Genomic DNA, 25,956 nt, shown 5'->3' on the forward strand with positions numbered 1-25,956 from the left:
AGATCGGGCGACAGCTGGTCTTCGTTTTCCGTGAGAGGACGCTTGGCTCGATGCGTGTATCCGGAGGCAGACGGCCGACGACAGAGCACCGGCCGCTGTGGCATGATAGGTGGAGGACACAGGGCTCCGCGGGCACCCAACCACACCATGGCTCTCGCTGCTCTGAGGGACCTCATTGTTCGGTACGATGCGGGGTTCAGCAGGAGTGAAGCATGGTGACTGCGCATTTCGGGGCCGGGCCCTGCTGTTGACCTTGGGGAGATGTGATGGCTGGGTGTCGTGGTTGGGCGACGGAAGTTCCTCATACCTTACCAGGTTGTCCTGCAGGAGACGGCCTGTCGCGGAGGACGTTGCCGAGAGCACTCGACGGGAGTGTTGGCGTCAACCCCCGGGTTCGTGCCGTCGATGGGTTCGAGTCCAGGGCGAGCCAATGGCGGAGGCTGTCCGTTATTACAAGCTCTCCGTGGCGGGGAGGAGGGGTTAGTAGGCTACCGGCCACGACACGAGTCTGGTTTCCCATGTACCGATGGAAAGACAAACCCGGCTTCTGGGGATTTATCTCCGGGCAGAGAGCCCCGAATGCACCCGGCCTCAGCCAGGATGGAACAGTGACGTTGGGTTAGGGCCAGGCATGCTTTATCCCGTGAGGATGTCAAGGCAAAGGCGTTATGTAGTAAGGCGGGCGGTCCAGGGGGTTCACCGTATTCATCGAAGAACCATGGAGTCGAAACTGTGACTGAAAGCTAGGCGACGACTTGACTGGTTGTCGTTGAGCTCGAAATTAGGCGGAAGATGATGTGGGATGACAAGTGAAGAGGACAAAGGGTGAGGGATCGTGGGGTTGTAGAAGAGAAGTGTGGTGTGAGGCGCACTGACCACCGCCGCATCCTTAATTCCAACGTCCCGTCTCCGTTCCTGTCAACAACACAGTAGTCTTTTCTTTCCATCCACCAAATAACCTGGAGTCAGGAACTATACGACGTAAAGATTTCCGACAAGTTACATCGGGCCACTAGGTAACTTCCTCCTTGCGCAGTATCCTCACTGGCTTCCTGGGCGACGACAGACAATCTACCATCGACTTCTCGTCAGAGAGGCCAATCACAAAGGCCCCGAATGCCTAAACGGGCTTGCGGGGCGTGCTGGGCCGAGCAACGCTGACCGCTCCTACTACCCAGTACCAATGTGTCAATCCCATTACTGACGTGTAAAGCTGTCCAATCAGTATTTTGTTTTGACCTTAGAGTGGTAGTAGTGTGAGAAGACGCTGTCTCCCTTCTTCGTTAACATTTTTGGCATCTCGCTGGAAAACTCTCGGTCAGTGAGCTGGGTAGAACCGATATGAAGGTGTTTCGATACATCGACCAACGTTGGATGAGCACCCATCTTTAAATATTCCTGGGTATTAACTATCCAGCATTACGTTCTTTCTCTATAAGCTCGAATTCTTGGTCATATCATCACTGACCTTCAATCGGCCGTGGCAGCGTGTCCTCCTCTCCTCGTCGTCTTTCCCGCACTCTGCACACTCTGAGACTGCCCAAGTTCCGCCACATCTTCCTGACTCCTCCCCGGCGCTTCCGCCGACGCGAAGATGCCATCGCCATGCCCCGCTGCCTGCCTACTAGCACGTCCCTCCCCATCATTCTCATAATCAGACACCCGCGTCCCGTCCGAGTCATCGCCCGAATCGCCGCCCCCGTGAACCCCGCCGATACCCTCCATGGTAAAAGGCGACGCCGTCGCCTCGTCGAGCGCGCCCAGCTCCTCGGGCGAGAACCAGCGCGGAAGAAGCCAGGCGCGGATGGGGATGAGGAGCATGATGAAGACGGGGAAGCCCACGGCGGCGACGGTCTGCGTGATGGCGAACGTGGCGCCGAACCCGACGAGCTCGATGGCGACGAACTCCCAGATGGCGCGGCGGCGGCGGATCTGTTTGAGGGGGTGGTTCGGCGGCGTCAGGTTCTTGTCGCGCAGGAGGAAGAGGATCTTGAGGGTGATGCCATTCCCTTCGAGGGCCTGCACGCCCATGACGAAGAAGAGGCCGGCCAGGACGCCGTGCGGGATGAGGTGGAGGACGACGAGGAGGGGGCCCGTCATTGTGCCGAGGGTCAGGAGGCCTTGGGCCAGGTTGGAGACACGTTGCTCTACTACGTGAGATGCTTTGACCACGTAGCTGCCCTTGAACTCGCCCTTTTCGTCCGTCTCGGGTTCTGATTTGCTAACTGTTAAAGAGTCGGTATGGAATGGAGCTTGCGGGATGAGGCCGTTGGGGAACGGCAGACCGAGGATGCCGGCCACTCCCGTGGTGAGGCCGAGCAAGAAGAGGTCCCAATGAAACCCTGCCGGCTTCTTGAGTGGAAACTCGGTTCCCTGTGCGATGAGAGAAGACACTGTGCACGTTCGTGTTAGTCTTTGGTAGCCTCGGATAGGGAGAGCCGAGTGTATGCTGCTTACCATTGTGATCGAACCAGAACAAAATGGTCAAGAGGATAGCAAAGGGGATGGCCAGGAACACATCCCCGACAGGAATGTTCCAAAAGTCCACAAGCCAGCTCCTGTCCGCCGTGGGCATAAAAGCGATACCCGTGGGCAGCACCTCCAAATCAACGGGCTTCATCCTGCCAATGTGCACGAAACCAGTGAAGAAGATGAGGGTGAGCGGGGTGCCGTAATCCTTGAGGAACACGCGCACGTGGTGATGGAACAGGCCGCTCCCGCCGACGCCCGCGCAGATGTAGGCGACCATGAAGACCAGTAAGGCGGCGACGATGGAGAGGTAAAAGGGCTCGGCGTCGCCCAGCCTCTGGAGGACCTGGATGCCCTTTTGGAGGTAGATGAAGGCCACGTAGAAGCCAAAGATGTCGCAGGGGAAGCGCGTGACGTAGCGGAGCCAGTTGCAGGAGTTTGTGACGGCGAGGATCCAGTGGAAGACTAGTGACCACCTGCCGTTGAACCGTTTGTAAGTAGGTGATGGGATGGGAGGGGGAGGGGGAGGGTCTGGCGAGACTTACAGGCCGATCCAGCACATGAATGCTAGGTAGTTGGTGCCGGTTGGCTCCATGATATCGTACACGGTGTAGTTGAAGACTGTGATGGGGCCTGTGACGCCGACAATGACCAGAGGCTGGCAAGCTAGTAGAGAGAATACTACTGCCCCCAACACGGAAGCTAGAAGGACCTCGTTGACTCCGTATGTTGATCCCGTGCTAGTAAACATGTCGAGAGAGAATGCTAAAGCGGGCAAGATACTGCAATACAGGTTAGCTGAGTGTCAGGAAGCCTGGCATCAGCGGTAACTCGAACAGCGATAAGGGGGGGCCATGGACGGCAACATTGCGAATAAAGATGAGAAACACAATATTCTATCTTCCATCCTGGCACACGACTGGCTTACAGAAAAAGGGGGTGCGATGTAACGCTTTGCGAGAGGATAGAAAGATCAAACCACAGATGATGACAATAATACATACTTTGCGAAATACATGTAGACCGTGGCCGGGACCACACGATAGTCCCAGACATCGGTCCAGTCACTGACGTAAAAGGGCGCCCGCCGACGAATGTCGTTGACCATACCGCGGAAAAGGTGTACTTTCCACCAGCCGCCGGGCCTGCGCGATGTGCGGTTGCCCGAGCCGGAGCTGTCGTTCCGCGTGGCGTCCCGGCCGGGCGAGGGGCGCCGACCCGGCACGACCGCTTTTTCGTCCATGTTGGATACCATGGCCGTCGTTGTCGTTGCCGTTGTCGTCGAGTTGATCAAGTGTACGTTTATTTGTAATAGATGGGTTTCGGCGTGGCGATGCGGCACAGCGAAACCGCCAACCAAGGTAGTATGCTTTGCGGACGAGGAATGACGGTCGCTGCTAAACAAAATGCTGCAATTAAACCAAGCAAAAGCAAAAGATGTAGAAACACAGGCCAACCAACGAGTTCAACAAAACACGATTCGAGAGCGATGCGCAATCATGTCGGCAAGAATGAAAGAGCCCTTCAAAATCGCTCTTGAAGCTCTGTTTCAACTCCGCCGAACCGTTTGAGACTCTTCGTATACTGAGTGTCGGGCGATAGTGACTTGCGTTCCTTGGTGGGCTCGTGATGTCCTGTCAGCGCCTTTGCGCCCGAGAGGGCGGGTTGGCGGGTTGTATTTAAGATGTTGTATCCGGACAGAGGTAAGACTAGAGCGAACCGGCCGAGGCAAGGTTTCCTCGCCTCTAAGTTCTCAAGACCCAGGCCAAGCCGGGGGGGGGGTCCCTCTCTCTCTCTCTCTCTCTCTCTCTCTCTCTCTCTCTCTCTCTCTCTCTCTCTCTCTCTCTCTCTCTCTCTCTCTTTCTCTCTCTCTCAATGACGGAGTGTAGGTTCGCGGAGTCTAAAAGCTTGACAGTCCATAGAAACGGCAGAGAATACGGGTCGCAGGTTGAAGTTGGAATTGAGTGGATATCGAAGAAGAAAAAAAAAAAAAGGCCGCGAAATGTAACCACAGGCCCTTGGCTTTCTGGCAGAAGTGGAAGAAAAATACGCAAAGAGACAAACAAGGGGGGAGGGATCAAAAGGATGATTGATTTCCTGCGTCCTGACGGAAACGCTGAATCTAGATTGGTCGGCGAGACAATTTCGAAGAAGACACGGCCCCACCCCGCTGGATCTTTGAACAGGGAGCGATCTTCGATAGGAATTCAACAGCAATATCGGTATGATACCTGTTGAGCAACGAGATATGTGAGTGATTTCCTGCGAGAGAGTGTGGCATCATCATGATTGAGTTGTCGCAATAGACTCGCCGGAAGAGAGGTGACGGAAAACATGGTCATGACGGAAGTTCCTACACCACACCACACCACATCCAATACGAATACATACCTAAGGTAAGGCAAGGTCACAGGTATCCCACATCATCCTTCACCCCGCCGCCGTCGGTCGCCTCCCACTCCTTGCCGTCACCGCCCTCGCCGAGTCAGCGAACCCGTCACAAAAAATTGCAAAGCCGACGCCGAAGCAGGTCTCGCCACGTGCATATGGCCGCCTCCGATAGGTACCTTACCACCTGAAGTTGCGATATCCAGGTATTTCCATCGTCTCCCCCTCCCACCATTCCCCCCCGGCACCCCAGTCTTGGAAACCCGAAGCAAACGGAATCAACGCCCTTGATTGGCTCTGCTGGAGAAATTGAAATTCTGCTTGGGCAGAATGAATGATATATTCGATACCCTCTTTTGGTTGCTTTCGTCTCTCTCTCTCTCTCTCTCTCTCTCTCTCTCTCTCTCTCTCTCTCTCTCTCTCTCTCTCTCTCTCTCTCGCGTATGAGGAATCACCGCTGCGCGCGCTGTTGTAGTTTTACTGAAAGGGTAAGTAGTTCGTCTTACTGAAGAATTACCAATGACGTCTACTAGATCTGTCCAGCAGTCGACACAACTAGTTCGTGCCCTCGTGCTCCTAGTCCGCCACAGACTCTTGCACCGTTTAGGTTAGGTACCTTACCCCCAAGGTAAGCAAAGACCGACAAGTTCGCTTCGCTCCAACTGAACTTTTAACTTTTCCACCAAAGAGGCGTGTACCAAGAGGTTGGTGCTTGCGTGAGATCCGTCGGCAAAACTGCACAGACGATCGGCAACGTTCTTTTCTTCGCACGGCACTTGTCCTCGGCGCCGGTACACGCCAGGCGAACCCGGTGGGAAGTCACACGGCCAGACGGGCACACGTCCATCTTGCGATTCTGCCCACAGGATCGGGACCACCCTATTCTAGTGCCACCCTCTGCCACGCGCTGCTCTCTTCCTCTCTTGGTGTCTGCGTGCTTGTATGCGTGGCGGCCAATCATTCGGCCTCGGCGCAATGCTAATTCTCGCCGGATATATCGGTCCATCTGGTCCCCTGCAGTCCCAGGGGGGAAGAAGCATCACTCGAGATTGCATTAATTGCGCGGGCAGTCAAGTTAGAGTCTCTTGAGAGTACCTAGGTACGTGCTAGAGGCCAAGTACGGTGAAGCTTGGTTGGGTCAGTCTAGAGACTTTGCTACCAAACCCGTACCAGTGGCAACCTCTACGAGCCTGACGGGAGGGACATGTCCGAAAGGAACCCAGTCCACATCTCAAAGAGCACGGCACACATCCGGCCGAGAGTGTCCCTTCTTTTGCGATATGCGACGGCTTTGCTTTATCGGAGAATTAATAAAGGTACCTGGAACCACCTGTTTCATTGGCATTGCCGGCTTCATACAGTATGTTTATCGGTGACGACGTGAGTGGTCTCCTAGTGAGCCTACCGTTTATATCATTCAACGGGGAGGAGCGCCTCTCATTGGTACTTGGCTGTATACACATGAATACGTATAGATTATTCACTCCATGTGTTTGCGTTCGTCGGTTTAGACCACCAAAGTTGAGTTGTTGGCAGTTCGGGGCCATGGTGATGTGATGCAAGTGTGTTGTTGCAAAGTGTTCCTCCTCCCCTCCCCTCTTCTCTTAGCACCAAGGCAATCTGTTGTCCCCCTCCCAGCTTAATCTACCTACTCGCTCGCATACCCCCCATACTCATCTCCCTAGAGAGCGTGTTGTGTGAACCCCCTCCACGTAACTGCTGCTGTTTCCTCAACCAAGAACGGCCAGGCGGAATACGAATAACTAAAATTCCACTTGGTATGACGGCTCGAGAATACCACGTTGTTTTCTCGCAAGGCTGACATCATTAAGCAATGGATAGATCAAAGAGGACAAAAGTTTGAAAATGCTACAAACGTTAGTTTCCCTAGTTTCCCCTCTATCCCATGAGATGCTGTCCTTGTCCCTTGGGATCGTCCAGGACTGAACCAGCAATTCGCACCACCCGCCACCCATTTCAGAATATCAAACCCCTTCTAGATGTCTACTAACCAGGCCAGCCACCAGATAACACACACACACACACACACACACACACACACCTAGCAACTCACAGACAGCATCACGCAGGTCGACAGCAGACAGCCACCACACCTATCTCATCTCACACCTCCCTCTATAAAGTCCACGCCTTCATTCATCACATTCACCAATTTCCTCACGTTCATCATGTTCTCCTCATCAGAGATTGAAGCAATAAAAATAGGTAGAGATGTATCTACATAATTTCCTACAAGTACAACAACACGAAGAAAGTTGTGTTCCCTCCATCTTTACTCCAGAAAAAAGCCCCCAATGATGAATAATGATGATGATATGCCTTCTACTAGTAACACATCCGCCATAAAGGGCAAGAGTTGAGAGAGATAGAGAGAGCCTAGTTCTTTTTTGGGGAAAACCGGGGGGATGGAAAATAAAATAAAATAAAATACAATTTGCGGCATGTTGGAGTCGGCGTGCCACTATCCTCCTCCTCGTCCTACGACAACTACTACAACTACACCCCCTCATCTCCTCGGCGCGTCCTCAAGGCTCTTGAAAGTCGGCGAAGGACCGACGGGCGGCTGCTCAGGCGGGCTATCGACCTCCTCCGTAGGGAACGGCGGCGGCGCGCTCTTCTGCCCCTGTCCGCCAAAGTACTTTTCAAACTCCTGGTTATCGCCAAACGGCCGGGGGCCGAGCAGGCGGACGAGGTCGTCGCGTGTCAGCATCTCCTTCTTGAGGAGCTCCTCGGCGACGATGCCGACCTCCTTCTTCTTCTCCGTCAGCAGGTCGCGGCACTGCTTGTAGGCCTCCTCTATGATGCGGTGCACCTCGGCGTCAATGGCCTGCGCCGTGGCCTCGGCAAACGGCTTCTGAAGCGTGTTCGGGTCGTCGTCAAAGTGCAGCGGGCCGACCTTCTCCGACATGCCCCACTGCGTCACCATCTTGCGGGCCATGTGCGTGACCTTGCGGAAGTCGTCGCTGGCGCCCGTCGTGACGGTCGGGAAGTGAAGCTCCTCCGAGATACGTCCGCCGAGCGTCATGGCCATGCGGTCCATCAGCTGCTGGACGGTCATGAGATAGGCATCTCCCTGGGGCAGGTACTGGGCGTAACCCAATGCACCCTGGCCACGGGGGATGATGGAAACCTTGAGAAGGGGATCGGCGTTCTTGAGGTACCAACCGCAGATGGCGTGGCCGGCCTCGTGGTAGGCCACCGTCTTCTTCTCCTCAGGGTTGAGCACAAGAGACTTGCGCTCGAGACCTCCGATGACACGCTCAATGGCCTGCTCAAAGTGAATCATCTCCACTGTTTCGGCATTGGCACGCGCGGCTATAGTAAAGTTAGCATCGTGTTAGATTCAAAGGCCAGGCGTCGTATCAAACTCACCAACCAGGGCAGCCTCGTTGACGGCGTTGGCAATATCGGCACCGGAGAAGCCCGGAGTCAGAGTCGCCAAACGGCCCATGAGGTGGTCCATATCTTCCTTTGTAACAATCTTGGCCAGGTGCACCTTGAAGATCTCCTGGCGACCCTTCATGGTCGGGCGGTCAATAAAGATGTGCCTGTCGAAACGACCGGGACGCATCAGCGCCTTGTCAAGAACATCGGCTCTGTTGGTGCCAGCGAGGACAACGACCTGCTCTTGGGTGTTGAAACCGTCCATCTCGGTCAAGATCTGGTTCAGAGTTGCTTCGCGCTCATCGTTGCCGCCCATGCGGTTACCTTCCTGTCTTGATCGGCCAATGGCGTCGATCTCATCAATGAAGATGATACAGGGGGCACTCTTACGAGCGTTTGCAAACAAGTCTCGCACTCTTGAAGGACCAACACCGACAAACATCTCGACGAACTCGGAACCACTGACGCTGAAGAAGGGCACGCCAGACTCGCCGGCGGTGGCCTTGGCAAGCAACGTCTTACCGGTTCCAGGAGGTCCGGCGAGGATGGCACCACGGGGGATCTTTGCGCCTAACCTCTCGAAGCGCTCGGGGGTCTTCAGGAAGCTGACGAACTCCATAATCTCTGTCTTGGCCTCGTCCATGCCGGCAACGTCGCTGAACTTGACCTTGATTGCTGTCTCGTGGTTGAACTTCTTGGCCTTGCTCTTACCGAATCCGAACATTTGGTTGCCGCCACGTCCACCCATCGACTTGGTGGTGTAGTAGAGCAGACCGACCAGCAGCAGTGTGGGGCCGAAGGCGTAGACCAAGGGCATGATGCCACCTTCGCTGGCGTAGCTGACGGGAATGCGCTCCGAGGTCGGGATGCCAAGTTCGTTCTGGGCGTCCTCGAGTTGCTTCTCGAACATCTCTACTGAACCGATGGAGAAGTAGTACTGCATGTTGGGGTTGACACCCTCGTTTCCGCCGTACACCGACTGCACTCCATCTCTGTTCAGCTCAACGCGCACGCGGCCGGGATTCTTGATGACCACAAGCTTGTTGACCAAGCCTTTGTCCAGGAAGTTCTTGCGCAGCTCTTGCCATGTGATTTCCTTCTCCTGGCCGAAGATCATAGACTCGAAGAAGGGCAGAATGACGATCCAGACGATGGCGGCAACAATCAGGTCACCGGTGCTGAGCATGCCAAAGATCCATCTCTTGCCGCCCAAGCCACCGCCCGGTGCGCCCTCGTTGTTCTCTGAGTTGCGCCCTCCCTTCTGCTGCTTGCCCTGCTCGCCCTCCTGGGAGTTCTTTGCGCCATCCTCCTTCTCCTTTGTCGGATTTTGCTCTTCGCGCATAAGCACGGTCTGCTCGTATTCGGAGAACCTCTTTGCGACCTGCGTCGAGACACGGAGAACCTTGGCGATGTCGGTGACGGTCATCTTCAGCCTCCGCTCCTTTAGCGTCAACAGAAGATCCCTCAGCTCCTTGGGAGCTCCCAACAACTTCATCTCCTCCACACTCTTGATGAAGAAGTCCTTCTGGAACCGAGGCAGTCTGTCGTTCTGTCCCATCTTGAGCAACGTGTCGATCTCCTCCTCATTGAGGTACACCCATCCTTCGGGTAGAGGCCATTCTTTCCGTATTTGCTCCTCTTTGGACAGCTTCTCCTGAGGGGCACCTTCCTTCTTTTCAGGTTCCTTCTTTTCAGATTCCTTCTCGTTCTTCGGGGGCTCGGGGCCGTTTGTCGAGTAAAACCGTGATCGATAGCAAGCTAGCGGAGCTTGCGGGCCGAGTCGTGCTGCTGTTCTAGACGGCTGGAAGCGCATACGTGTAACCGGCTGCTGGGCAATCCTTACAGCTCGCGCAAGCTGCGCGGACTGGCGGAGAAACCTCGCCATGGCGGTATGTGTGTCTGTATTTCGCGGGGTGACGAGGCGGGACGACCGGAGTCGGGTAGGAGGGAGTATAAACCGCGTGCAGCAATGTGCTATCTCATTGATGCGCCCCGGTGGTCGTTCGTACAATGGTAGGTCGGGAGGAGAGGGAAAGTAGTCAATGGGGTTTCTGATGGCGATGTAGAGCACCAACCGCACTTATTTGCAGCGGTGGTGGTGGGAGAAAATCGTACTAGGTGTGGTTGGTAATTGGACCAGGCGTTCCTGGGATGACTGTGCGATGGCAAAAGCTCCCATGGCCTGAGTGATGAGTTCATGTCGGCGCCCCATCAAGGCCGAGATTTTAGCGGTGCACGTGACTCTCAAACTCCGTCCGCAGCCAGAGAGCAGAACCCCCCGGGCCCACCCTGCCGCCTCCAGCGCCCCCCCGTCCTCGGCTAAGAAGGACCTTTCCGCCCGCAAACTCCGATAATAATGAATGACACCTTGAATCCCATTTATACCACGCGTTGACGAACAGGGTCTAGAGTGGTCCCGCTCGCTCGATTCTCCAGGCTCCCGACTTTGTACGTGTATCATTCAGTCTTGTCCAGAGCCTTGGGCGCTGTATCATTTGGTCATTCTTTAGTATTCCTGTTATTCAAATGTGCACATTCTATCAAAGGGCTTTTCCATTGCAAGGTAGGTCGCAGTTATTGGAACATCGTCGTGTACAGGTCAATTCCACCACTCTATGGCAGGGCACAACGTAATATGCTAAATTCTCCCTCCAAAATTCCCCCAGCCATAGCTCCGTTCAGCAGGCTAATTACTCGTACATGCGTTAAATGGTTCGTGATGTCGTCTCATATATGCACATTATGCAACCTATAATGTTCTGTCCAGTGACCGACCACCTTTTTGACGCGGTTGCCCGTCCAATCAGATATTCCGGCGCTTCGGACTTGCTCAGAGGGTTCCGAAATGGATTAACCCACGTTGCCGTTTTCCACCGTTGGGTACGCACCGCCGCTCATCTCTGCCCAGTCCCAATCTAGTGTCATGGGGAGGGCGAACAGATCTTGCGGTAGAAGAGGTTGCTGGAACGGTCCGCCCATGTTTACCGGCGGCGAACGAGCACTGTTCGGCCCTGCGAACCCTGTCATTTCGCCAAAGTTGTTGAAGTTTGGTTGTTCTGGTATGCTGAACTCCTGCGGCCATCCAGCAGACGGGAGTGCCGGTGATGGTTCTCGCATCGATGTGGTCGTCATGGGACTGAAGCCGTGCCTCCTCCGGTTCGCTTCGCCATTGAAGTCGGGCGACAATTGGCCGTTTGTCGTCGATGATGTAGCTGCACCGTTCATGGATTGAGGAGTCGGGGTAGTGACGGAGACAGGCCTGGGTGTATGTGTTGATGCGGCGGGGCTTGACGAAGTCTTGACAGCGGCGTCGCTCTTTCGTTTCCTACGCGAAGACTGCTCCTTCTCCCCCTTTTCGATGACGAGCTTGGCTATCCTCTCAAACTCTGAGCACACACCGAGCATACGGTGCACACCTCCAGTCTCTGCTTCTTGGCCCAGCATTGACAAGAAGTTGACCACAAGGTTCATCAACTTGGTGTCGGATTTGGCTCTCGGATCCATTGGATTCTGCAAAATGTTTCCGAATAGCGTCATCAGCGCCGATACCGGGAAGTACAGAATGAGCCTATGAGGCGAGGTTAGTTATCATAAGCAGAGCATTCAGCGTCTTGAGTCTACGTACCAGACACTTGGGGAATCTCCCTGCGGCATATACTTGAGAAGTGAGATCGATGCTCGGGCGGCGGCGGTACAGAGCGCCGCAGAAGAGAAGACGCGGGGGTTCAAGGGTTTGGCGTTGAGCCCCTGAATGGCATAGTTGGACAGGCGACTTGTCCAGTAACCGTGGTGAACTGACATGCGGTGAATCGTCGTCAAGCAGTTGTAGTAAGTCAAGTGAAGCATGGCAACGTGGAGGATGAGAGGCGTATGCGACGCCTTGATCTCGTGCTCTGGTCTGAAATCGATCGGGATCCTGTCCTTCCATTCCTCGAGTTCCTGATCGAGCTCTCCAATGGTATTGAGGAGCTCTCCGCTCGATTGCTTTGTAGCCTTGGTCGAGTACAGCCGAGAGTAGACCTTACTTTCGATTGTCGCAAACTCGCACATCACCCGGAAGAGGTTCATCTTTCCCTTGCCGTCAGCCAGAGGAATGTTACCAATATTGTCTTCCGGATCAGCATCGGGTAGCTCAACGTTCATATCGTCATCGTCCTGAGCTGGTGGACGGCCCGCTCGGAGACAAAGATCCTTGTCCAACATGTAGGCGATCCAGAACACTCGTTTTCGCTGCTCAATCTCAATGGGGTTGAGGTTGAAGCCAGTTCCTCTCTTGTGAAGGCCAATGCTGTGTGCGAGACGAATGGACGTGGCGACCAAAAGGAATGTCGGCTGAGGGTTGGGAGTTCCTTGCATAAAGAGGGCCATTCCGAGCAAGGCCTGCACACTCAGCAAGTCTGTGTTGCGCATCGATAATTCGGCAAAAGTTCCCAAAGCGTTCTTCATGTAACCCCAAGCCTTGTCATCCTCCTCCTGTGGTACGAGATTGCTCATGACACGCAGACGATGGGCAAAAGCCAAAGCACAGTTCAAACTCGCCCACCAGCCGGTGCCCTCGTACGGATCGTCGGAATATTGTCGTTCGACCAGATGCATGAACGTAGGTTGATGGAACAGTGGGAACATGCAGTTGAAGTTCTCAAAGAAGTCCTTCAGTAGAGACAACGCCTCCGTCTTGGGAGGCAGTGGCCGGAAGACTGGGCGGCGGAACAGGTCGCTGAAAACCTCGGGTTTCCAGGCCGTCCACTTATGGTCGTCAATTGAGACTTCGGAAATCATTGCCTGGAACGAGTTGTCGCCCGTCTTCTCGTTCACCCACTGAATACCCTTGGGGGAAAAGATGGAGAAGCCTGACGAGGAACCGATGTATCGCGTCTCGCCACTTTGGTTCGTGACCAGGGAGCACATGAGCTCAGAAAGCGCCTCAACCTCCTCCTCGTTGCCCTTCTCCTCGGATACGGAGGCCCGGCGCTTGTCTGCTTCCTTGGGATCTCTGTGCGATTCTTTGGTAGGCTCGGGGGACGTAATGGCGCTATGTGGCGTTGACATGGTCTCATTCTGCCCCGACGTTGCCTGGGACGGGGACGTCGGGTTAGACGCAGCTTGGGATGCCTGTCTCGACTGCTGTTGCTTCTCTGCCAATCGCTTTTCGAGTGTGCCCAGATCCGTGTCACCGTCGTCGTCTTCGCCAAGAAGACCTACGCAATTGATTAGAACCGCGCGTAGTCACATATCATATTAGGCATCACCAACCTGAAAGTCTCAACAGATTCTCCATGCGACCCAGGCGGTTCTCGAGTCCTTCAATGTACTTTGCTCTGGCCAACTCGTTAGTCGGATATCGCGCAAAGGACAGTTTGAACACCTATCGGCGTACCCTTTTGGCGGGTTGCGCTTCTTTTCGACCTGGGTGAATACGCAGTCCGTCTTGTAATTTATGCAATGGCTGCAGGCGGGCATCTTGCCGTCGCACTTGATTTTCTTCTTCCTACACATGTCACAAGCCTGTGGGCGCAGATGGTTGGCGTAAGCGTTCTACTTTTCATCACGGCAGGGTCGGCGATACTCGTGCCAGTCTAGATGCTTACCCTCGCGATCCTTCTCCTCTTTGCCTCGTTCGCATCGTCGAGGAGGGTGGATGGGTCCCCGAACATGTGCGCCGCAAGGTCGGGGGGCATATGCGTGACGGGAAGGCCGTCGGGAGTGTAAGCGCCAAAGATTTGCGGCGGCTGGTTCATCATCTGGGGCGGCCCCCCCATATGAGGCATCTGGAAGCCCATGTGGTCCATGTTGGACGAATTGAGTCGGTGTTCACCGAAGCCGGGCACTCGCGGGGTTGTCGTCGGGACACGAGGTTCGGGGTGGGTGTAGTTTACTCTGAGTGTGAGAGAATGCTGGTGAGCGCGGGAAGTGCACGGATTGTCGTCGGCGAGGTGATCAGAGTGGTTATGGAGCGACGCTGGGCGCAATGGGACTAGGAGGGTGTCTGAAAGACAGACGGGAGAGGTGGGAGAAGGATTTGGGTTGGGGGTTTTCGAGGATGAAGTAAAAGACGAAAAGGGCCTAAAACAAATCGGCCTGTCACGGTATTTGCAAGCAGGTAGCGTCAGATGGCTAGCGCAGCGGCAGAGCGGTGGTTGCTGCTATTCGCTCGGTACTGCGGTGGCTTGGTCGATTTGTTAACGCCTCTAGGTGGACTTGTTTCCGTAGCGGACCTCCCAAGGCGATAGACCCCGAAGCTCTTCGTTTTGGGTCTGGTCTGGAATCCGCTGCGGTGGAGTATCTCGTCAAGGTGAAGCTCGAGCTGAAGCAGAGTGAGAAGCGGTTGAGTCAAGGTAATCGGGGTGGCGTACGAAGTCTCGTCAGGTTGGTGGACCGTGGGATTGGTCGACTAGTCGAGTTGGTGAATTTTGAGTTGTGTTGAGAGGGAGAAAGAGAGCAATGAGGTATGTCCCATGCCGGGAGGGGGGGGGGGGGGGGGGGGGGGTGGCGAACGTACCTTTGAGAAGTAGGAGGGGGAGTTGGGTGGTTATCGCGTTCGACGTCTGAGAAGCGGGCAGTTCCAGCAGGTTAGGACGGCTCGTTAGGAAGAGGGGAAAAAGGGGGAAAGAAAGAAGAAAAATTGACGGTCAAATGATGGGACGGAAGGACGATGAACAAAAGAGAATGGAAGAGCTGAGCTGGGCAGTATTGGTATCACACAAGTCGTCACCTCCTGGTGGGCTTTTCCACGGCTTGGGGAAGGGGGGGCAAACGGCGTTACAGAGTTGCAAACTTGCAGACTCGTCCGTCAGTGTGCTTGCAGTGGCATTGGTCAGCGGGGCATAGCTTGACCGGGGGGGAGGAGGGGGAGGGGGGAGGGGGGAGGGGGGCCACTGGTCTTGTTTCGCTGCCCGCGGTGCTCTCCCATATCCCCCAGCTGTAAGGAACCACGGCATCCGTACCTACCTTACCTTTTCCCTACCTACCCGGGAGGGGGGTGCTCTCGACAGAGGTCTATTCTACTGCTGTTTAGGGGGGGTATGTCCCTAAAGGGTCGTTAGGCTGGCTGCGTAACCCTTCGTCTTGAGAGCGGCCCTTACGTATGTAAAAGGACGCTTTTTTTACTCTTTGATTTTTCTGAATAATGTCCTGAATCTCCTAGGCTCTGAAGTCTCTGCTGGAGTTGCTGCTCTATTCTAGGAAGGCTGCTCTGCTAACATAGTGGACTGAGATATAAGAGGAAGGGGCGCACTTGCCGTTAAGTCAACATAAACACTGCATTATGTACACGGAGCGGTATCTATTCGGGAGGCCACTACCCAATTAAGCGATATCCAGCCAGCAGAAAGAACGGCCTCTGCCCTGGCCACCCCCCCTCCCGTATAGGTAGGTAGGTGTGCCTTTCGATCATAGGTACCTAGGTATTTTACGCCAAGTGCTTAAAAGACGAATACCAGACCTACCGTAAGGTAGTAGACGGAGAATATCACCAAGAGGTCATTGGAGGCAGACGGGGAGGTGATTCGGGAAGGGACAAACCCAACTTTCGCTGCTGCTCTTGCCCGCCGGTCCGGAGGACGAAATGGTACAGGGATGACAATGGCAGGAAGCGAGAGAGAGCTACTTTCCTCGCCAGATCAATGTAGGTACGGATACCCAAAGTACGGTGTAAGGCAATACGTACCTTACTCATGAACCGAATATGGCAGTGTCTCGTAGGAATGAAAGAGGGCACATCACACCCAACTGCATCTCGTGTAATAACCCGCGCCTCTCTATTATTCTGCCACGTTTCTTCGACTCCTCCAAACGTCGCTTTTCTATTTCAGTTTGCTGCCTTCGGCTACCTCATCTGCCATTGGAACATCTTGAAAGCCACCACCACCACCACCACAATGCACCGGTAATGGTGGTGGTATAGAGTTGCTTCTCCTCACCAGTCAACGGCCCTCTCATCCCAACTTCAACGCCAATTCGCTCGTCTACCGTGCCTGTTGGCCACTGGAACATACTGTCTGACGCCTCACGGATCATGACTCGGCACTTTGATCGACGCTGCAAAGCTAGGTACAGCTGTCAGGAAAGAGGCAGCGCAAGATCATGCATCTTAGATCCGTCCCGCGGTACGAGGGATGCCAGGAGACACGTCCCTCACGAGCCGCGACGCCAAGATGGGCGTCTACTCCCTCACGAATTTGACTTTCAGGTTTTCCGCCTGGTCGGTTCCAACTTCCAACTTGTGGACGCCACTGACCATATGAGGAGAGCGCCTGGTCTTCCGTGGCGGACTTCGTCTCCCGCGTCTTGGCTTCCACCGTTCATCACTTCACCGTCATGTAGGTCCCTCCCCCTCCACTCCCATCCCACTTTACCGGCCTAAACCCCCCCCCAACTTCTAACCCTTTTGATATCGGAATTGTTCTTTTGTCTCAGCTCTCGACTACCCCTACACGGCAATACCCAGCATTCGCAGACCTCCCCCGGTCGTTCTCTCTGTCACTCTGCGACCCCTGGCGCGGCACCATGTGCGAGGAACACTCTCGCGACGAATCACATTGGCTGAATCGGCTTGACAGGCCCCATCCACCGCCCGTGCGGCGCCATCTGCAGTGCATGTACGGATACCTTAATCAATCTCCCTCCCCTGGGTCTTCACTCCTCTTACAAGCTGGGCTACTCCACGTCCCGAGCGTCCGAAGACGTCCACTTCTCCAACTTCGAGCTTCACCTCCGCAACCAAGGTGAAGGCGCCATCGAAGCGGGAAAAGGGAAGAAGAAGAGAAGAAGGATGGACACGGGACGGATACTTACCAACGGCATCACAAACTTTACTCGTCCCTGTACTTCAATCAGGAAAGTAGCTCGGTATCCGTCAATGTCTGGGGGGCCATGCTCCCAAGAAACCTTTAAATCCTCTGATGGGAAGATGAATCTTCTCGTGGCTCGGACACCTCTCTTCAGTCCTGACGGCTAGACTAGCTCGGAATCAGCCCAGGAACAAGGGTTTGCTTGATGTGACAGGCACAAGCGCAGAACCTTCTGTCCCTCTCTCTCTTATGTCTTACTCACTCGCAGTCACAGACGCTAGCCAACCGCAACGAGGGAAACTCCCGTCAGGCGTCGAGTATGGAGAATCACTTGCATGCGCAAATGGCGTGCCGGGCCTGGGCTCGACACGGAGTTATCTCCAGTTCGCGGTACCGCTCGCAGGCATTGACGGAGCCCCCACCCCCCTAATCGATAATGGCTTTACCATTATCGGGGCCTGTCTAGAGCTATGGTAACAGCTTATTCACAACTGCTCTGACTGTCGGAAAGTGAGGCCTCTTTGCATGTCCAACCAGCTCGGCGAGGCTTGCATTCAGACGGCCGGGTGGAGTGCGCGCGCGGGAGGCGGGGGGCTCAGCTGTTTGATCCGAGCAAGCCGGTGCAGATATCTCATGATCCATTTTCAATGACTCCATGATATTCCATCCCAGACATGGAAGGATGGGGAAACGCTCTACGCATATGGGGCATGGCCTTTGTGGTTGGAGACCGCGTGTTTTTCTATGGCGACGATGCTACGAGACAGACCAAAGCCCAAGACCAAAATCGTACTGGAATTCCCGCGTCAACCCGGCAAGATCTCGTGCCATCGCCTCGCGCCTCGCTCTTCATCGCCTCAGGTTACGCCGCCGCTGCAATGTGTTGCGCCGAGGTCCGCAACCATACTAGAGTCCTTATTGAACAACCATCCGGGGCCTGTGTACGGAAAGCAGGTGCCATCGATGCCGTGGGTGGTTCATACTGGTCTCGACACCTTCGGACGGTTGAAGATGCCGCAGGGTTAGAAGAAGTGGAGACTTCGAGACCGGAAGGGATGTGGGCTCAAACCGTCGAATGAGGGTTCCTACTTGAAGCTCGGGTATTATGCGAGGCTCCTAATGTATGGAGCAGGGAGCTCTGGCCTGATGGAGGCGTATGCTGACTTGCACCCGTGTATGAAGCACTGAAGCAGCCGAAGCCACGACCATGTTATACGAGAGGTATCGCAAGATGACAATGGGCAGATGAGGCTCGACGCTCAACGACACTACGACGCTAACCTCGAGGTTTTCGCAACAACTCGTGTAGTCATGAGCGGCCTCGGGAGTGCAGTCATATGGAAGACGCTTTCACACACACGACGCCCATCTGTTCCTCCATCGAGACCAACTGCCCAAAAAAAGATGTTTCATCCCGTGTTGTAGATGACGGTACCGGGGAATAGGATGGGATGAGATGGTAAACACTGAATAAACACCTGTTGGATGAGACACCCGCCTTACAGGAAGCAACAGTCCACTGCAAGTGCCTACCCAATCGGGATCGTGTAAGACGCTGCAAAGAGAAAGACCAGTAGCTTTCTCTGCCAGAACAAATGAAGATGAATTTGTCATGGTTAAGGCGCGGCCCAAGCGGGACACAAGGTTACCGGCCCCAGAATTCTGGGACGGCGGGGGTGGATTGAGGTGGTTGCTGAAGAAAAAAGAAGAAGCTCGACACGACCATTTTCTTGTCTGGTTCCCACCGTTTCATACATGTCTCAAGATGGTTCACCAAAGAAATGCGACTCCACCATGGAAGGTAACAACTTCCCGTCTTCTTCTTCCCCAAAATTCATACTCCGCCTCGGGAAGAGTGTCCCATGAACTCAGGGTCCACGTTTGCTAAGTTCTCGTGCGAATCGTACGAGCTCCCCGCTAAGAGACACGAGGAGGCAGCCCGAGGAACGAAAAAGATCTTGCTTTACGGAGTATGAATACTTACCTTACTCATACTCACCTCACGCATTCCCAAGACCGTCCCACCATCAACATAGCCGCGCTTCCGGTCACCTTTACCCCCGGTCTTGCTACATTTGATTCCCTCCAGGGGATGATCGGACGGGCACACATGCGGATACAAGATACACGACACGTTCATCATCGCAAGTGGATCCCACAGCGGTAGAAAGCTCGAGTGAGATAGAGTTCTCGTCACATGGGACTTGGAAAGGAGCTTCCATACGCGGAAAGATGGCACGCCTTTTCCACGCATGTGGTTTATACGTGTACGCATAAGGCAGGTAGGAAGGGAGCAGAAATAATCATTGGGCAAAAGAGGTCGGATAGACTTCATCTTTTCTTTTTCTCCCCCTTCATGGCCGTGGCCAGGAAAAAAGGTAAAAATCTAATATTGCCCTTCTCCTCTACCCCCTTTGGTCCGTCTCTGACCTCTCTCTCTCTCTCTCTCTCTCTCTCTCTCTCTCTCTCGTGTCTTGAGGCGAAACTGAAGAAAATCTTATCTACATCCAAGCAAGCCAAACGCTCGCCTCAACTGCGGGTGCCAATGCTATTGCGGTCCGAAGCCGGCGCACGCATGCATGCTTGTTAAAAAATAAAATAAAATAAAAATATTTTTTTGAATCCATATCGCCTCCTTCTCCATGGATCCCACCTCCGCTTCCGCACGACCGGAACGCAAAAGGGCTCATATCAGACGTGCCAGAAACTCTCTCAACGCCAATCCATATGCCGTCGTAGAGTCCGCAAAGATGGCACAGCAAAAAAAAAAAAAAAAAAAAAAAACAGTTGTAAACCACCCTCCAACCACCCAAACCCCCAAATAGGTACTAGTAATTATCGTTTGAAAGATTGGTAAGAATGTACAATACGCTTCAAGGTACGTTGTTGGTGTCCCGGCGTTGCCCTTGAGCTCGGCATTGGCCGAGCTGGGAATGAAAAAGAAGAAGGGAAGAAAAGGGTGAACAAAAGGAGGTGAATTCACATGTCTTCGTGAAACCTAGAAGCCGAACCCCGAGAGCCCCGAGAGCCGTCCTGCGAAGGTAAGGTCCGACCAATTGGGTCCCGACCGGGGGGCTGTAACGGGACGAACGGTGGATTTGACTGCGGCGAGGCTGCCGGAGGCGGAAACGGCGCCGATTCGGTAACTGGCGTTCGGGCCGGCGATTCTTTGAAGACCACGACACCGCTTACTGGTCTCATGGGCGAGCCGAGCGCGAGGCGTGTTGTTTGGACGTTGGGGTCGAAAAAGGCTTGGGAGTCCCGGAAGTAGACTGATTCGTCGTCGTTCACGGCGGCTGAGGTGCCATCGCGTGGGTCTGTGTAACCGTCGCCTCCGGATTGTAGAACAGAAGGCAGTTTCCTGCCGGCTACTCGGACAAAGCCCCTCTCGCCGGTTTCGGAAGGCTCGCTAGCCCTCCTTGAGGAAGGCTTGTGAGCCGCCGCCATCGCGCCTGCTCCGGCCCCGGCACCAGCGGCCGCTGTTGTGGGATCAAATGATAACGACCGTTGAACCATTCCGCCGCTGTTGCCACCGGGTGGGCCACCAGAACCGGTGAGGATGCCTCGTTTGCCGGCGCTGGCCTCGCTTAGGCGGAACCGTCCACCGGAACGCTTTCTCCACCGAAGGGCGAGGAATACCAGCACCACAAGGAAAGCCGCTCCAGCCAAGCTTCCAACGACGCTTCCGACGACGGTCCCCGTTGGCGTTGGCGAGCCACTGCCGCTAGAATCATCCGAGGTGGAGGTCGAAGTGGGCGCTGCCGTCCCTGCCGCGCCGCCGCCGCCGCCGCCGCCGATTCCACCGGCGGTCCCACCTCCGGAAGCTGTCGAGTCACTCGAGGGCGATTGCGAGGCGCTCGTGGTAAAGGTAGATGTGCTCAATCTGCTAGAACCCGAAGTCGACGTCGATGCCCATGTCGAAGTTGCAGTCGAACCCGAGTTGGAGCCCCATGTCGTCGATGAGAGCGATGAAAGTATTGAATCAGTAACGCTTGTTGTGCCAGACGAAAGCTGGCTAGATAAACTGGTTGTGGTAGAGACTGAGGATGAAGAAGAGTTTGTTGAAGTAAGGAATGCTACATATTGGGTCAGTTGCTTCGGTCTGGGACACACGACAAAGGGGAAGGCGGCGCACAAATTGTTGAGTTTGACTGGCCACTCAACGTAGGGTAGAGTGACGGCGCAGCTTCTGAAGGTGCTGGAGTCGATAAAGGATCGGACGTCAAGGAGATATCTTGACTGGTGGAAGAGTCGGTGGACGACGATGTCGTGGGCGCCGGTGTCGACAGCACCGAGTCATTCGTCGTGCTAGAAGACGACGAAGAGGAGGTTGTTTCAGTGGACGAAGTTGAAGATGGTACCGCGGCAATTGACAAGTCAAGGGCGGCACTGGTGGTCGATGAAGCATCCACGGTGGCGGTAGTCGGGAAGATAGTCTGGACCTGGATAGGGGAGCCGGTGGCATCGACTATTTGAATGAGGGAGACGGTCTGGACAACGATTCTCGGTGCGGCGGCGCTCGACGAGGTGGCGGCGTCGGGGCTGGGAGTCGTCGGGCTGGGGTCGGCGTCGGTGTCGTCGAGTTGGCGATGAGCATTCTCGGGAGTGGCTGCACGTTGGTTGTGTAAATGGTAATGATTGTGATGGTATGAGCGGGCCTGAGGGAGTGAAGACCCGCGCAGTGATTTAGTCATGGCGTCGATGGGGTGGCGTTGGGCCAAGTAGGCTGAGCTTTTGCCCCGACCGTTGTGTGGTTGGTTGTCTTTTTTGGTAAACTGGGGGAGGCGAATTGCAAGGCGGCGTGTCCCAAGGGCGGGAACGGGAATAAAGATAGAACAAGGTAAACGAGTGACTGGTGTTGGATCACCGGGTAAGTAAGCGAGTGTGTGTGTGTGTGTGTGTGTGTGTGTGGTTTGTGTTTGGATGGGAATTGTCGATCTATTCGAGTTCCATTCTTGGCATCCTCATGGCCATGTGTCGATGAATGGTACTATCGTCTGGTGGTTGGTGGTTGTGGAAGTGGTGGTGGTGGTGTCCTGCAACGGGCCGCACGAATACGATTTTCCCCTCGTTCCGAATCAACAGATGGTCGTTTTCTTCTCCCTAGACTCTTTCTGATTTTCCTCTGGAAGTCGAGTGTGCGCAAAGTGCGGTGCCTCGGAAAGGATTAAAAAACCAACAATAGGAAGGGACCGTGGACAGTTCGTGTCAGCCGTTTCTCGTTGTTCGTGTTCGAGATCCTTTGTCTCCCTTGCATCCGCCAGTTCTCATGGCCGATGGATCAGGACGATGGCATGGCGGCGTAAGCGTGTGTAGTTGGCAGAAGGCGAAGAGAAGCGGGAGGAGTAGGAGTAGGAGGAGGAGGAGTAGAAGAAGAAGAGTAGAGACAGATGGACGCCCTGGATGGGGGGAAGGGGAGTGGAGTGAGCAGGCACGACGATAATAATAGGCAATGGATCGATCGTAGGCCGGGAGTGTAATAACATGCAATATGGAAAGGGAAACAACGCAGGTCCAGTCAAGTGGAAAGTCACACCTCTTCGGACAAAGTTGAGCGCTTCGACGTGTTCTTGCCCTGGGGGGGCCCTTGAACCACCTTGCTTACGGAGTACCTATGCTTGGGAAGGGAAGGGATGGGATACCACACTGGCGCACTTTCCGTAGGACATTGGCACATTGACATTGGGACAGAACGCACTGCAGTTGGACTGGCAGGACGGGACTGGACTGGCACACACACCACACACGCGCAGCAGATTGCAGTCACTCGCAGGTGGGAAGATTTCGATAATCTCGCTTGATGTTGGCGAGTGGCTGCTAGTTGGAGGACACCGCGTCCCATTGGCCAACCAGACATCGCCAAAGTTGCAGTGAGCAGTTCCACTGTCCACTATCACGGGGAGCGGCCCCCCCCCCCCCCCTTCTCTCAGTGCCCCCAGTTGGCAGTGGACCCCCATCTCCACCAGCGATGGGCCGACCAGGAACGGGCACCATGGGGGCAGGGACAGGGGACAGGGAACATGCACCCCATCGCCATGGCGTCCTGTCCTTTTTTTTCTTGTTCCTCTCTCACGCACTCAGACTCTTCACATTTGGTGCCTGTCACATCAAGGTCCGCACAGTACGCCAGTCAACACACGGCGTGTCATTCAGCGCAACCTTCATGTCCAATCATACCTCTTACTGCAGTGACTGCACATTGCCAATTGCCTTTGGATGGAAGGCCAAATGCTAACGACGTTACGGCAGGCAGACAGACGAGGGAGACGGAACAACGTTGCCAAAGCACAGGCCCATCGGTGGCATGAGGAATACACAGAAGAAAAGAAAACGAGAAACATCCCGCCGATCAAATCAGAGGTGACAGCAACAAGCACACACCCACCATCCGTCGGGGATGAGATGAAATGAGATGATGCATGGGACGAAAGAGGCACAAGAGGACCAAAGGAGTCTGACTAAGGCACCGCGTCCAAAATACCTACAAGACACACGAGACACGATACACGAGGTCCAAGAAAAGAATGGCCTGTGTGAGTCCCACGAATGTGTCTCGTTTTCCCTTCCAAAAAAGCCTTTATTTGGCTACAAGGTCCGTGTCCCTGAGCAATTCGACGCCCACGGTTCTGCGCTTTCCATTGACGCCGTTGGTTTCGCCCACGAGATCATGGCGGCGCACGCAGCGCAACCCGCTTGACCAACTGCCAGCCAGACACGCCAGAGTCCAGAAAGGTCCAGACCGGACATCCATATGTCTCCCGGGTACGGATACGCTATCTTACGAGACTAATGTATCTACGCAAGCTACGGATACCAACAATGACGAGGCATCTTGACGCTAAAGACAGAGGTCCACGAAGGATCGGCCACCTTCCCCAAACCGATACCTACGGATACATCAGGAGGGTCAACGGCTCTGCAGCTGCATTTTGGAGAATGGAATCCCAATGGAATAACAATATCCAGAAATAAAATGGGACAACTGACGACGACACAGGCCAGTACTCCGTACTTACTACGGACTCCACTATTTCAACTTCTTGTGTGTCGTCGTCGCTCAGCTACGGCCACAACCACAGCTAAACCGATGCCAACATTTCAGCAGTCAACACTTGTCATAGCCTCTAGCACAAAGTCTTTGAGGCTTCAAGTCCATCATCGATAGGCGGCGCACAACGAGCCAACCATATTGGAGAACGCGAGAAAAGAAATTAAGAAAAAAATAAAATACAAGCGAAAATGCGATTCGAGAATGCGACCAAAAAGTTTGTCCACGCACAAATATCGAGGAGGCATGCGCCAGAATCAACCTGTGTAACCACCATTGAAATCTCCAGTCTCGCCATACTATCTGCGAGCCGCCTACCTACCTTACCAGTACTCTTCACTCCCCCGAGGGTTGTGCCGACTTGTTCGCTGCTTCTGACCTGTATTCAAATCATTCGCAATCCGTTGGGCGGCTCCGTTGGGGGAAGCTTCGTGGCGTTCCCTGGCTTTTCCTCACCTCGTACCACAGATACCCCCTATCTCGTATTCATCATGGAGGAACCAAAGTTTACGAATCCTCGCAACCGCTCGCTTTTCCTCATCCACGATCGCTTCTGAATAGAGTCTTCCATAAGCCGCATATGATGTTGTTGTTTCTCCTTGTGGCCGCACGGATACGGCATACAGTGCGCGGTACCTGCATCTGCATCTGGACCCCTGGCCTGGGCTCCAATTCTTGGGGGCCCTTCATGGAGTTCGTGGGGCGGTTACACTTTCAAGTTTCGCTACCATGGCCGGCCCCCGGGCGAAGAACCAAACGAAACGTGCGGACGAGACGGACGGGACGGATTAGCCCCTCTCCATCCTCCAAACGCATAATATCGAAAGGTGTTTTGGGCGAGGGGAGGGCATGCAAAGGCACAGCGAACGCCGAACGCAGAGAAACAATGGCAGAGCACATACCCGCATCAGCACCTACACGAAATGAATATTGGCTGCTGTGTATGCGACCTAACCAAGGATTCCCCTCAAATCCAGCAAGGTGAGCCTGGCGAGGTAGCAAAGGACTCAAAAGAGAGAGCCACCGGGGAACAATTGTATCCCGTATGCCGAATCAACCGGGGGAAGACGGTTTTCAGACTCGCTCAACTTTGACTAACGTCTACAGAGATGTCTACGGGTAATTCTACAGTGATGGGTTCTAGAAGCGGGTGGCTAACAAAAGTCGAGCACCCACATGCCGTTGAGATGGGAGGGGGCTTCGATCTGGTTTTCTCCTAGTGCACGGCAAGCCGCAAGCCTGCTCTGTCGCCCGTGTCTCTCTGTGTTGGAAGCTTGGCGAGGCTCGGCGATCATGGGACGAATTTCGTTTCCATCGAAACAAACACTGGGGTAACCTGGACCCCCCGTCTCTGTTGATGCCCCTTTCCCTTGCCCCGTTATATCTCTCGGCGTGACGGAACCTGCTCTTTCACAGCCTCACTGACAATGGAGTCTTTTACTGGCGCCCCAGGTACGAATTACCCAGACTTTAGGTGTTCGGCTTCTTCCCCGTTTGGAGGTCATAACTTATGCGTTATCATATAGGTTTGGTTTGGCAAGTTGAACGATTGTATGAGACGGTTTAGCGCGTCTCAGGAGGCTCTCTGAATTCTGGGACCGTCGAAAGTGCTTTCTCATACGACAGCGCAGCGAGCGTTCTTCCAGCATTCGTACGTTTTTGCACCAAGCACATTGTCACTCGAACCACGGCGTCATCCAAGACCAAGCACGGCATTGGAATGACAAGGTCTCCACGGCTGTACGTAATCCTCCCTTGAACTGACCCCCTCCCCGACGGGCGTAAAGTGGAGTTCAACGAGAGAGAAGGGCTTGCAATTCTTGGCATGTCGAATGTCGAGAGCCTGGGGGTGCTGTC

General features: G+C 54.5%; 6 protein-coding genes across 6 annotated transcripts; 2 read left to right on the top strand and 4 right to left on the bottom strand.

Moving 5' to 3' along the window:
• Positions 1-982: 982 nt before the first annotated feature.
• BDP81DRAFT_6155 (HCO3 transporter family-domain-containing protein) lies at positions 983-4,034 on the bottom strand. The gene is made up of 4 exons (XM_060596055.1): positions 3,474-4,034; positions 3,015-3,251; positions 2,458-2,945; positions 983-2,393 (listed from the first exon to the last, which is right to left on the bottom strand). Exons 1-4 carry the CDS (start codon positions 3,722-3,724, stop codon positions 1,471-1,473), a joined length of 1,899 nt encoding a protein of 632 aa, XP_060451610.1. The 5' UTR covers positions 3,725-4,034; the 3' UTR covers positions 983-1,470.
• A 1,257-nt stretch (positions 4,035-5,291) lies between these two features.
• On the top strand, positions 5,292-6,370 carry BDP81DRAFT_412922 (uncharacterized protein). The gene is made up of 3 exons (XM_060589251.1): positions 5,292-5,345; positions 5,391-5,485; positions 5,546-6,370. The coding sequence occupies exons 1-3, from the start codon at positions 5,301-5,303 to the stop codon at positions 5,913-5,915; spliced, it is 510 nt and encodes a 169-aa protein (XP_060451611.1). The 5' UTR covers positions 5,292-5,300; the 3' UTR covers positions 5,916-6,370.
• A 738-nt stretch (positions 6,371-7,108) lies between these two features.
• BDP81DRAFT_6176 (ATP-dependent metallopeptidase HflB) lies at positions 7,109-10,409 on the bottom strand. Its single transcript, XM_060596062.1, has 2 exons — positions 8,251-10,409; positions 7,109-8,193 (listed from the first exon to the last, which is right to left on the bottom strand). The coding sequence occupies exons 1-2, from the start codon at positions 10,145-10,147 to the stop codon at positions 7,385-7,387; spliced, it is 2,706 nt and encodes a 901-aa protein (XP_060451612.1). The 5' UTR covers positions 10,148-10,409; the 3' UTR covers positions 7,109-7,384.
• A 299-nt stretch (positions 10,410-10,708) lies between these two features.
• On the bottom strand, positions 10,709-14,337 carry BDP81DRAFT_6196 (fungal-specific transcription factor). The gene is made up of 5 exons (XM_060596067.1): positions 13,851-14,337; positions 13,640-13,767; positions 13,516-13,580; positions 11,888-13,460; positions 10,709-11,830 (listed from the first exon to the last, which is right to left on the bottom strand). The coding sequence occupies exons 1-5, from the start codon at positions 14,049-14,051 to the stop codon at positions 11,113-11,115; spliced, it is 2,685 nt and encodes an 894-aa protein (XP_060451613.1). The 5' UTR covers positions 14,052-14,337; the 3' UTR covers positions 10,709-11,112.
• Positions 14,338-19,835: 5,498 nt separating this feature from the next.
• BDP81DRAFT_6217 (uncharacterized protein) lies at positions 19,836-21,859 on the bottom strand. The gene is made up of 2 exons (XM_060596072.1): positions 21,187-21,859; positions 19,836-21,127 (listed from the first exon to the last, which is right to left on the bottom strand). Exons 1-2 carry the CDS (start codon positions 21,743-21,745, stop codon positions 20,031-20,033), a joined length of 1,656 nt encoding a protein of 551 aa, XP_060451614.1. The 5' UTR covers positions 21,746-21,859; the 3' UTR covers positions 19,836-20,030.
• Positions 21,860-24,123: 2,264 nt separating this feature from the next.
• BDP81DRAFT_412936 (uncharacterized protein) lies at positions 24,124-24,882 on the top strand. The gene has a single exon (XM_060589252.1). The coding sequence runs from the start codon at positions 24,291-24,293 to the stop codon at positions 24,654-24,656; it is 366 nt and encodes a 121-aa protein (XP_060451615.1). The 5' UTR covers positions 24,124-24,290; the 3' UTR covers positions 24,657-24,882.
• The last annotated feature ends 1,074 nt before the right edge of the window (positions 24,883-25,956 follow it).

Source organism: Colletotrichum phormii, assembly GCF_030913505.1.
Source record: "Colletotrichum phormii strain CBS 102054 chromosome Unknown BDP81scaffold_1, whole genome shotgun sequence".
In the NCBI taxonomy this organism is placed as follows: domain Eukaryota; kingdom Fungi; phylum Ascomycota; class Sordariomycetes; order Glomerellales; family Glomerellaceae; genus Colletotrichum; species Colletotrichum phormii.